The following is a 13,002-nucleotide window of genomic DNA, read 5'->3' as shown; positions in this document are numbered from 1 at the left end:
TCTTTGGAGCTGCAGAAGCTTCTTAGTTTAAGATAGTCCCTTTGTCTATCTCTGTTTTCACTTGGTTGGCCAGCGGTGTGACATCTTTGAAGATACCATTAGCTTCAATGTAATGGAGGGTTTTTGCCAACTTTGTCTTCAATGTACCTTATGGATTCCGGTCTGATGTTGAGGTCTTTAATCCATTTTGATCTTACTTTTGTACATGGTGTTAGGCAGAGTTCTGAGCCCATTTTTTTGCATGTAGCCTTCCAGTTTTGCCAGCACAATTTGTTAAAGAGGCTTTCCTTGCTCCACTTCACATCAAAGATTAGATGGTCATATATTTGGGGGGAGATGTCAGTATATTCAACCCTGTTCCATTGGTCTGCAGCTCTGCCTTTGTTCAAGTACCATGTTGTTTTAATTATTACTGCTTTGTAGTAGAGTTTGAAGTTAGGAAGGTTGATTCCTCCCATTTTCTTTTTCCCAAGAATTGCTTTAATTATTCGTGGGGGCTTATTGTTCCATATGAATTTCAGGAGGGTTTGCTCCATTTCCTTGAAGAATTTTATGGGTATCGTTATAGGGATCGCATTGAATTTGTACAATGCTTTGGGAAGTATTGTCATTTTGACAATGTTAATTCTCCTGATCCATGAGCCAGGGATATCTTTCCATTTTCTTGTGTCCTCTTTTATTTCCTGTAGTGTTTTGTAGTTTTCTTCGTAGAGGTTCTTTACTTCCTAAGTTAAGCTAATTCTTAGGTAGCTGATTTTCTGGGGCACAATTGTGAACGGGATTGTTTTTTTCATGTCACTTTCTTCTCTCTCACTATTTGCATATAGGAAAGCCATGAACTTTTGGGTATTGATTTTATAGCCTGCCACTTTATTATACAAGTCTATTGTTTCTAGGAGTTTTTTGTTAGACGTTTTAGGGTTCTTTTAGTATAGCATCATATCATTTGCAAATTGTGACAGCTTGATTTCTTCTTTTCCTGCCTGGATTCCCTTAAGATCTTTTTCTTACCTAATCACTATTGCAAGTACTTCTAGTACTATAATGAACAGCAGTGGAGAGAGTGGGCATCCTAGTCTCGTCCCTGATCTTAGAGGGAAGACTCTCAGTTTTTCCCTATTGAGGATGATGCTTGCTATAGTCTTGTGGTAGATGGCTTTAACTATATTGAAGAAAGTTTCCTCTATCCCCATTTTGGTGAAGGTTTTCATCATAAACAGGTGCTGAATCTTGTCAAATGCTTTCTCTGCATCTAATGATATGATCATATGGTTTTTATCTTTTCTTTTGTTGGTATAATGGATTATGTTGATTGATTTTCGAATGTTAAACCATCCTTGCATCCCCGGGATGAATCCCACTTGGTCATGGTGTATGATCTTTATGATGAGTTGTTGAATTCTATTTGCTAGTATTTTGTTGAGAATCTTCACATCTGTGTTTATCAGGGATATCGGCCTGTAGTTTTCTTTTCTTGTGGTGTCTTTGTTTCCTTTTAGTATGAGAGAGATATGGGCTTCATAGAAACTGTTTGGGAGAGTTTCTGTTTCTTCAATTTCCTGGAAAAGCTTGTGAAGAACTGGTAGTAGGTCCTCTTTAAATGTTTGGAAAAATTCATTAGTGAATCCGTCTGGACCTGGGCTTTTGTTTTTGGGAAGACTTTTGATTACAGTTTCAATTTCCTTGATGTGAATAGGTCTATTCAAGTACTCTAGATCTTCTCTATTCAGCCCTGGGAGATTATAGGAATCCAGGAATTTATCCATTTCTTCTAGGTTCTCTTGTTTCATGACATACAGACCTTCAAAGTAGTCTCTGATTATTTTTTGGATTTCTTTGGTTTCTGTTGTGATATCCCCTTCTCATTTCTGATTTGGTTTATTAGGGTTCTCTCTCTCTCTCTCTCTCTCTCTCTCTCTCTCTCTCTCTCTCTCTCTTTATTTTTGAGTGTTGCTAGTGGTTTATCTATCTTATTTATTTTCTCCAAGAACCAGATCTTGGTTTCATCCATCTTTTGGATTTTTTTTTTGTTTGTTTCCATGTCATTGATTTCTGCTCTAAGTTTTATGATCTCTTTCCTTCTGCTGATTTGGGCTCATTTTGTTTATCCTTTTCTAAGATCTTGAGCTGTGAAGTCAAGTTATTTATGTGGGCCCTTTCTTCCTTCCTGAGAAATGCATGCAGAGCTATAAATTTTCCCTTTAACATGGATTTATCTGCATCCCATAGGTTCTGGTAGCTTGTGTATTCATTCTCATTTGCTTCCAGGTATCTTTTGACTTTGTCCTTGACTTCCTTCCTAACCCACTTGTTGTTCAACATCGAGTTGTTTAATTTCCAGGTGTTTGATTTGGTTCTCCGTGTCTGTGTGTGATTCACTTCTATTCTCAGTGCATTGTGGTCTGAAAAGAAAAGAATCTTCCTGATTCTATTGAGGTATGTTTTGTGTCCTAGCACATGGTCTATTTTGGAAAATGTTCTGTGTGCACTGGAGAAAAAATGTGTATTCTTTCTTTTGGGAGTGTAAAGCCCTGTATAGGTCTATAAGCCCTTTCTCTTCTATTTCTTCTTTCAAAGTCAATGTTTCCTTGCTGAGTTTTGTTTTTATTGATCTACTCAGAGGTGATAAGGCGATGTTGAAGTCTCTGGCTACTATTGTGCTGCTAGTAATGCCCTCCTTAAAATCTGTTTAGCAGTTGTTTTAAATATTTAGCTGTTCCCTATTAGGTGCGTATACATTTAAGAGTATGTTTTCTTCCTGTTGTACGTATCCCTTGATGAATAGAAAATAGCCTTTGCTGTTCCTTCTAATGTTTTTCAACCTGAAATTGATGTTGTTGGATACTAGTATGGCCACCCCAGCTTTTTTGAGGGAGCTGTATGCTTGCAGGATTGTTTTCCATCCTTTCATTTTGAGTCTATGTTTGCTCTGACTGTTGAGATGAGTTTCTTGTAGACAGCAGAATGTTGGGTTCTGTCTCTGAATCCATTTTGCCACTCTGTGTCTCTTGATTGGTGAATTTAGACCATTGACGTTGAGAGAGACTATTGTTATGGGCTTTTGTGGCATCTTTTTGTAAGGGTCTGTTGTGCTTGTAGGGTTTGTCTTGTCTTATAGTAGCCCCTTTAGCCCTTCTTCTAGGTTGGTTCTGAGTCTATGAAGTTCCTGAGCTGCTGTTTATCTAGAAAATAGTGTACTGTTTCTTCGAATTTGAGTGAGACTTTGGCCGGATAGAGTATTCTTGGTGAAGCATTCATTTCAGTGAGTTTTTTCACTATATCCCACCATTGCCTTTGGGCTTGGAGGGTTTCCTCTGATAGGTCTGCTGTGAATCTAAGGGGTGCTCCTTTGTATGTGATTTCCTTCTTTGACCTTGCTGCTTGCAGTATTGTGTCTCTATCCGTGGCATCCATCATTCTAACTATGATATGTCTTGGAGTGTTTTTGTCTCTTTTAGCTGGCACCCTTCAGGCTCCTTGAATCTTAATGTCTGCATTGTCGAGCTCTGGGAATTTTTCAGCAATGATTTGTTTAACCGTGGCTTTTTCATTGGGATTGTTTACCTGAGATTCTGGTACTCCAGTGATTCTAATGTTGTTCCTCTTGGAATCATCTCGTAGGACTCTAATTCGCTCTAGAGCTATTTTGAGGTCTCAACATTTTTTGTTGTTGCCTGTTGGCTTGGTGCAGCTGATCTTCCAGCTCACTGATTCTGTCTTCAACTGTGGTCATTCTACTGTTGAGGGCACAGGCTGAGTTTTTTTATTTCATCTACGGAATCTTTTATTCGTGACATTTCTGCTCTCATTTCTTCCCGTAATTTCTCGATTGTTTCTGTCATGTTACTGGATATCTGTCTGACTGTTTCATTGAGTTCATTGAACATCTTCATGACTTCATATCTGAATTCTTTCTGAGAGAGGTCCTTAAGGTGAGTAGCACCTACTGAGGCTTCTGGTGGGAATTTGCATTGTTTCTTCTTGTTGTTGTGTAGGTATGGGAACTGAGATGTTACACTATATTTCTTGGCATGATTAAAGTACCTGTGGCTGCGTGAGCGCTGGCCCGCTGAAAAGTAGACCACGCCTACTTCCACAAAAGCCACGCCCACTTCCGAAGAGGCCACGCCCCAACGGGAACCTGGTGTGTGGTGGGGTACTAGCTGGGAGGGGTAGAAAACCAGCACAGCGTTGGGGCCGAAGAGGAAGAGGCTCAGGGCTGCTTTTGTCCTAGGGTCTTAGAGGACTCCTGGGACGCTTGCACGGAGAAAGCCGAGTCCCGAGTTCAAATACTGGCGGGTTAACTGACCTGGGAGGGGAAGAAGACCGACACAGCATTGGGGTGGAAGAGGAAGCGCTATCATAGTTATTTTGATACTCAAGGTTTTCCTTGCTATCACAGAATCAGAGTTAAGAATCACAGTTGATCTTTTACGTATCAGTCTTATATCCTGAGTCTTTACTACACTCACCAAGTTCTTAACACACAGTTTCAGAACCCATAGCCTTTCTTCCCTTCATGGTTTTATAGGACTCTCTATGTACCTTGCTGAATAGGGCTATTGAAGGGCTAGAGAGACAGTATAACAGATAGGGCTTTGGCCTTGCATTCCACCTCCATCACCACATAGTGTCCCTGAGCGCCACCAGGAGTGGTCTCTGAGCACAGAGCCAGAATTAAGTCCTGGGCACTGCTAGGTTTGGTCCCCAAACTAACAAACATAAACAACAAAGAACACCGTTGTGAAAGGCATCAGATTGTGGAGTTTTTCTGACAATGCCCTGGTTGGACTCAGTACTTCCTCGAAGAGACTCTGGAGAATATTTTTCAACCTTGGACTTGGATAGCCATTCTTAGAAGACAAAAACTGTACTGTATCATCTTTTAAATCTAATATAAAAGTGAAGTTTTGCTTCACATTTTAGGATTGTATCTTCTCAGCACTTGTCTCAAGAGAATCAAAATCCTTACAGGCAATTTTAATCAGTTAGGAAACTACCTAAAGTGTATTGCCAAAAGAGAAAATTAAAAAATGTATCACTGTGTTTTTTTTATTTAAAGGTATATTAAATAGTGAATGATCTACTAGCCCATGAGTTCATTGAACAAGTTATTGAGCGTCTGTATACCAATTTTAATGTCAGTTTTGACAATCTGTAGATTATTTTTCTTATTTTGTTTTCTAGGTTGTTGACTGTTCTTGGGATGAAACAATAAAGATATATGATCCTGTTTGTCTCACTCTGCCTGCTTGAGATACCTTCCAGAGGCCAGACACAGGATACTGGTTGAAGAACTACTTCACAGGAAATAAATGAATAACATAGACATACTTTTCTATGATATATATGCTACAGATTTTACTCTGCGTTCAGTTTTTACGCAGCTGACAAATACTGCTTACTTTTTAAGCATGGTAAATAAGCCATACTTTTTAAAAACCTACAAAATTATTGATGTTATAGTATATCTTTTAGTATCTATTAAAGTGCAATCTCTGTATTGTTATATGGATTAAAATATAGGAGACCCAAGGTTTATGTAGTGATATATTTAATTTTTAAATGAGCATTATAAAGTAAAATGTAGTCATTGCTATTAATAAAAATAAACTGCATCTCTTGACTATTTGCATCCTAGCCACATTGCTTTTTCTAATGTGTATACACATGAATGTGATGATACATACACGCGTATGCACACATATATCTACACATATATGTGCATATATACTGGGTATGTTTGTGATTCTGAAATAGGGCTCTACGACTGGCTCAGCCCTTCTTGGAAAACAGTATGGACAATTCTCAAAAAACTAGAAATTGAGCTCCCATTTGACCCAGCAATCCCACTCCTGGGAATATATCTCATGGAGGCAAAAAAAGTATAGTCGAAGCAACATCTGCAGTTGTCTGTTCATTGCAGCACTGTTTACAATAGCTAGAATCTGGAAAAAAACCTGAGTGCCCAAGAACAGATGACTGGTTAAAGAAGCTTTGGTACATCTACACAATGGAATACTATGTAGCTGTCAGAAAAGATGAAGTCATGAAATTTATATACAAGTGGTACTACATGGAAAGTATCATGCTAAGTGAAATGAGTCAGAAAGAGAGGGACAGACATAGAAAGCTTGCATTCATCTGGGGAATATAAAGTAACAAAGTAGGAGACTAACACCCAAGAATCGCCAAGATAAGTTCCAGGAGGATTACTCCATGACTTTGAGGACAACCGCACATGCTAGGGGGAAAGGCAGCTCAGACAGAGAAGAGAGCACCAAATAAAGGGTGTTGGGAGGTTCCTCTCAGGATGGGAAATGCATGATGAGAGTAGACTATAGTCCGAACAAGATTGCCACTCAATATCTCTTTTGCAAACCACAGCACTCAAAAGGAGAGAGATAACAAAAGGGAATGCCCTGCCACAGTGGTAGGGTGGGATGGGGGATGGGGGGAAGGGGGTGGGAGGGATACTGGGACTGGTGGTGGTAGAGAATGGGCACTGGTGGAGGGATGGGTATTCGATCACTGTATAACTGAAACCCGAGCACAAAAATTTGTAAGTCTACAATTGTACCTCATGGTGTTTCACTAATAAAAATTGAAGGGAAAAAAATAGGGCTCTAATAAAGATTTAATTTATTCAGCATTTCTTCATTGATCATCTACTGCATGAAACTGGTTTTCTAAGGACTGGCACCATACTTTGGGAACATGGATTGCTGTGAGTTAAGAGCTTACATATTTTTAAAATGCATTCAAATCTCTTCAAACATTTTGCCCATTCAATCTACATTTATCCCTGCTCGTCTGCTATTAAATTTTTCTTGCCCTTCTACCTGCTGCTCTGCCTTTCCAGGTGAGGCTGCCTCTGCTGACATCATTGGGCCTAATCAGGAACTGGAGGCAGAGACTCTCTCTTCTTAGGAGGTCCTATCAGCTTCCGTGCCGAACCCCCACCATATAAACGTGCTCACACCACAGCTCCTGAAGTGCATAGGAAGATCTGCTCAACAAATTGCACGTTACTCACACTCTTCTTCCTGTCATTTGGTGAAGAAGGCAAAGAAGAAAGAGAGAAATCCATTCCTAACCCCTCAATATTTTCCACAGTATGTAACTACAAAGACATACCACTAGCACAGCACGAACACTGGAAACCAATGGGGAAAACACATAGAAACTCAACAAGCTCAACGAGTGAAAACAGTGTCACCAAAGACATAACACCAGTAAATTCTAAAAAATAAATGTTTTGGTCACACCATGATGAGGATGTTAATAAACTTAAATAATGGCACACGTAGTCAGCAAAGCACAAGAAAGTAAGAGTTGTAATGAAACAGAAATGTACTATAATCAGAAATGACCAAAATGAAGAACATGATAGGTAATATAAAAAGCTCTGAATAGCAGGATAACAGAAACTCTTATAAAAGATAAAACTGTTATAAAAGGATAAAAGATTAAGGAGCCCCAAGATGAGAAAACAACTAAAAAACAGTAGAAGATAAAAAATTGTCTGAAAAGAAATGAACAGCATAGCAGAGAACTATGGAATGAGTTCCAGAGGAGCAATATAATAAACATCGAAATTGGGAGCCAGAGTGATAGTACAGCAAGTAGGGCATTTTCCTTGCACACAGCCGACCTGGGTTCAATCCCTGGCATTCCATATAGACCCCCAAGCACCTTCAGGAGTAATTCCTTAGTGCAGGATTAACCCCTGAACATCACTGTTTGTGACCCAAAAAGCCAAAAATTAAAAAAGTCTCTGAAAAATAGGAAAACAAATGTGATGACAAAATAATAGTTAAAATATCAGTAAGAATTTTCCAGAGTTGAGGATTACAGGCACCAAGATCTAAGAAGCCCTAGTTGAAAATAGTCTCAACTGGGAAAATTCCAAGACCCATTGTGTTCAGAATGACAAAAGGCAGAGACAGAATACTGAAAGCAGTGAGATCAAAAAGAACTTACATAAAAAATGAAGCCGATAAGATATACAGCAGATCTATCAAGTGAAATTCTGCAAGCCAGAAGAATATGAAGGGATATAGTACAAAACTTCCAACAAAATGAAGACCTCACCAAGAATACTCTTTTCATCTAGATTATCATTCATATTTAAAGGAACCTGCACAGAGCTTTAGGGGCTTGCAGCAGCTCAGGGAATTCATAGCCTTGAAACAAGTTTTACCAGAAAAATCATTAAAAGAGCTTCTCTAAAGACCAGGACAAACTGCCCAAAATATAGTGTTGAGCATGTCACTGACCATGCCTATGATTGCTGTATTAGGAAAGATAGGTATATTTCTAGCTTGGTAAGGGATTTTACACATTTTTCAATAATGATGTAATCTCTTGTTTATATTGGTTAAAATCAGTAGTCAATCATCATAAGTTGACTTTTATTCATTTTATGACCGCTCCATTTGACATTCCTTTAAGTTGAACCGAGAAATATAAAATAAATTTGTTATATGCCTGCCAAAGGGGCCTGATGGGAGCTGTAAAGGAACCTAGGAACATTGGTGGAAGGAGAGAAGGCTTTGCTAGTGGCATTGGATTTAGGACATTGTATGCCTGAAATAACTATTATGAACTACTTTGTAAATCAGTGTCTCAATAAAATTTTTTTAAAAAACTGACCACTGGTTTAAAAAAATGACAAAAATTAACTACTTTTACTAACTTTTGAGAATCTAAATGAGAAACAAATATATGTAAATGGTCAGCAAGCTAGTATAGGGGTTAAGCATTTGCTTTGCTTGTAGTTGATCCTGGGTTGGAGCAATAGCATAGCGGGTAGTGTGTTTGCCTTGCATGCAGCCAACATGGCCAACTAGAGTTCGATTCCTCTGCCCCTCTCGGAGAGCCTGGCAAGCTACCAAGAGTATCTTGCCCACATGGCAAAGCCTAGCAAGCTCCCCGTGACATATTTGATATGCCAAACACAGTAACAACAAAGTCTCACAATGGAGACATTACTGGGCCCGCTCGAGAAAATCGATGAACAACGGGAGACAGTGACAGGACAGTGCTACAGTAGTTGATCCCAGTTTAATCCCTGGTACCACAGTCCCCAGAGCACTTCCAGGAATGACCTGTGGGCACAGAACTGGAGCACTACTGGACTTGGCTAAAAAATAAGTATATTTATGTGTGTGTATAAAATATGTCTTAAACTAACATTTTTTTAAAATTCCATTTTAAAACTTAAGATAGTTTTTACAGAGTACAAGAATAATTCATATAAAATTAAAAAGTGAAGCTTGAAAATCTAGGCAGCTAAGCAGCCCCTGAACTTAAACAAATATAAAACAGTATCTCTCATATATGGGGGATAACTTAAGATGGTAATAACAAATGGCCAAAGCCAACAGAATATGAGAACTGGTCTACAGAATGGAACTTACCAAGGCAGGGTGAATAGTGGGGACACTAAGAAAATGGTGGAGGAAAGTGGAAACTGGTAGAGAGTATAGTATTGGAACATTTACTTTTAGTCACTTGTTATCCTGTTGTTCATCGATTTGCTCGAGCAGTTGCCAGCAACGTCTCCATTCATCCCTGTTGTGTGCTAGTATTGCCCAATGGCATCTGCTCGCTCCAGGAACACGAAGAGCACCAAACCGTTCATTCAGAGTCTTAACAGAGAAGTCCAACCATCTTGTAGGTGGGCAACCAGGTGTTCTTTTGACATCCTGTGGAATCCATTTGGTAATGGCTCTAGTCCAGCAGTCATCTCCAAGTCGCATTACATGTCCGGCCCACCTGATTTTCGACACCTCGGCAAATGAAGCAGCATCCCTGATCTTCAATTGTCGATGGAGGTCGGAACTCCGGATTCCTTTTCTCACTTGAGTGAAGCGTGATACTCCAAGCATAGCTCTTTCGATTCCTCTTCGGGATACCCAAATAGCGTTCTCATCCTGTTTTCGTAGGGCCCAGGTCTCTGAGGCATATGCTAGTGCAGGAAGAATGGTGGAGTCAAAAAGATGTGCCCAGAGCCGGAGGTTCTTTGTCCTCTAAACAACTTCTTTGACACCCTTGAAGGTGTTCCACGCCGCTCTCTTCTTGCGCAGCTCAGGTGCCAGGTCGTTTGTCATGTTGAGTTCTCGACCTAGGTACACATAACTGCTGCATTCAGAGATGTTCATTCCATTGAGAGCAAATGGTACATCAGGGACTAGTATTGGAACATTGCATGTCTTAATCCCCATCATTTAAAATATTGTAAATCATGGTATCTCAAAATAGAAGGGCAACTCACTCATTCCTGGTAGAAAAATCAGCATTGGTCTACAACTGCTGGCTGATCTGTATCTGTTTGCCTCACCAAGTTTTCCCCCACTTGCTGTGGTGTAAAGCTTAGTGAGTTGAACACTTACTGAAGATGTTTTCTCTGTTATCAATTTTCATTTTTATTACATCCCTGCAATCAAGCCTGCTCAGTTTTTCCAAACAAGGAAATAATGACTTTAGAAAATAGGAATCAAAATATCCAGGAAGTAGCACTGTGCTCCCATTGTTTATTGATTTGCTCAAGCAGACCCACTAATATCTCCATTGTGAGACTTGTTGTTACAGTGTTTGGCATATTGAACACGTCACGGGTAGCTTGCCAGGCTTTGCCATGCAGGCTACATACTCTCAGTAGTTTGCCGGGCTCTCTGAGAAGGGCGGAGTAATCAAACCCAGGTCTGCTGGGCTGGCCACGTGTAAGGCAAATGCCCTATCGCTGTGCTATTGCTCCAGCCCATCCAGGAAGTAATTGAGCTAAAATTTGACATTTGTATAATGACTGGATCCCAAACCATGAACATACCACATGACCTTCTTTTTCTAAGAATAACATTGATTGGCCCACTGAGACTAGTAAAGAGGTGGAAATCTAGACCCTGATCATTTCCAAGAGAAATGACACTTGAGTTTCCAAGTTGAAAGAGCAAAGAAGTTGACCCTGGGTCTAGAATGACCCAACTAAGGTTTGTCACCTGGAGATCCAAATTAAGAAAAAGCCAGCAGTTGTTTTTGCCTTGACACTTTCTTTTTATTCATTTATTTCTATTCTCTCGGTAGGGGGAGGGCAAAGCTGTATATCCTACCTAGAATTTGGATTTTAACAGAAAAGATCTCTGATTTCTTTACTGGTCTCTTCTCAAATGAGATAATCCATGTACATGCTTTTTACAGTTCCATATAGTTGGCTGAATACTCCCAAGTCTGTATTTTCTGTCTCTTCCTCTTCTGGGTCTCCCATTGCCTTTGTACTTGTTCCAGTCAACTCATCTGCCCACTCGCTTCTCTTGCCAGTGTTTTTCCATTTGTTGCCAGTATTGTCCATGCAGATGCTTTTTAAGTTCTCATTGCGGTCCTTGTCTTTACCCTGTGTCTTTACCCTGTGTTCTTTACTACAAGGTGCATCAAACAGTTCACTAAATTTCATCCTTTCTACTCACTAAATGATTTCCCATGCTTTCTTCCCCTCATTCCCACTACCACTACCCCAGCTCAAGCTATCTATTAACTTTTCTTTGAATAATCGTAGAAGCTTCCTAAATGGTGTTTCTGTTTTTACTTCTGTGTCTGCAGATCTCCTTAATACAGCTCTTGGAGACTGACCTGAAATGCAATATGAATAAAGTTTGTTGTAAAGCCTTCCTCTATTTATAGGATTGTGTTGAATAAGATCCAGCTTGGCAAATCCAGGCTACTCTCTGCCACTCTCTGCAGCATTGCTTTTCTCCAGTGTCTCACACATCATACTCCAGCAATACCAGTGTGCTCACTCATAACCTCCTCATGTAAATAATGAAGGCTTTAATCTGTTTTAGCTAGTACATGTACCTAGGTTACTTTACTTGTTTTAGTTTGTTTTGGACCACACTCAGCAATGCAAGGGATTACTCCTGGCTCTGCACTCAGTATGGTATGGTATGCTGAGGATCAAATCCTGGTCAGCTACATGAAAGGCAAGTGCCCTACCTGTGTACTATTTCTCTAGCCCCAGGTTGCCTTACTTTTGACTTGGCAAATTCTTGCTCATCATTTAAAAGTCTTTAGAAATGAATAAAAAGATAAAGCAGCAAAATATGCCATTAGGAAAATGAAAAGACAGACATATTAGAATGCAATTATTTGTTAACATGTAGTAAATTGTTTAATGGCAAGAATTTATAAAAGGCCTTTATAAAAATCACAAGAAAACAAAATACAAAAGTGAACAATCACTATCAATTCACAGTAGAAAAACAAATTGTTACTATACCTATAAAAAAGGACTTTGTCTAAATGATAATAAAGAAGTGCAAAGTAAAGTGATACCCAATTTGGCGGGCAAACATTAAAAATATCGATAATTTCCCATTTGATTAAATATCACTATTACCTTTCTAGAAAACTAATAATATTTGACCCAATAGTTCTAATTGAAGGATTCACTATCCATGTCTCCATCCCACCCCCCAAATATATAGAGAAGTATATAAGGACAATGTCCAAGGATGCTATTTTCTAGAAATCCTAGATGACTATGTATGGTACAACTACAGAGCAGTCATTTAAAATAATAAGGCCCTAACATGGTCCTACATTGCTAACATTGCTACTATATTAATAATTGTTAATAATTATAATTAGCAATAAATTATCTATTCTATATAACAAATCATTCCAAAACTTAGATTTCTATTTTTATATAATGGAAATCCAGAGTGGCTCACTGTGTTGTTCTGGCTCAGACTCTGTCCTGACACTATTGTTCAGCTGCCATCTAGGCTTGCCGGTACTAGAGGCCCAACTGGGGAATGAAAGATCTGCTTCCAAAGTCATCCACATAGATGATAGCAGATCTCGGAGGATAGGACTTATGTCTCCATCCCAACCCTAAAATATGGACAGAAGTACATAAGGTCAAGAGAAGTGGAAAATCATGATGGAAGCATTGGTCTTTCATAACCTTAACTTAGGAGGAACTCCATCACTTTCATGGTT

General features: G+C 39.2%; 1 protein-coding gene across 1 annotated transcript in view; it reads left to right on the top strand.

Annotated features, from left to right (window-relative positions):
* PEX7 (peroxisomal biogenesis factor 7) overlaps nucleotides 1-5,632 on the top strand; it is a 91,800-nt gene extending 86,168 nt beyond the window's left edge. Inside the window, exon 10 of the mRNA XM_056126184.1 lies at nucleotides 5,188-5,632. Within this exon, the coding sequence (XP_055982159.1) occupies nucleotides 5,188-5,256 (69 nt within the window). The 3' untranslated portion in view covers nucleotides 5,257-5,632. The remainder of the gene's footprint in view (nucleotides 1-5,187) is intronic.
* Nucleotides 5,633-13,002: the final 7,370 nt, after the last annotated feature.

Source organism: Sorex fumeus, unplaced genomic scaffold (genome assembly GCF_029834395.1).
Source record: "Sorex fumeus unplaced genomic scaffold, SorFum_2.1 ptg000061l, whole genome shotgun sequence".
Classification (NCBI taxonomy): domain Eukaryota; kingdom Metazoa; phylum Chordata; class Mammalia; order Eulipotyphla; family Soricidae; genus Sorex; species Sorex fumeus.
Note: the sequence above shows the minus strand (reverse complement) of the source record. Positions and strands in the feature narration are given on the sequence as shown.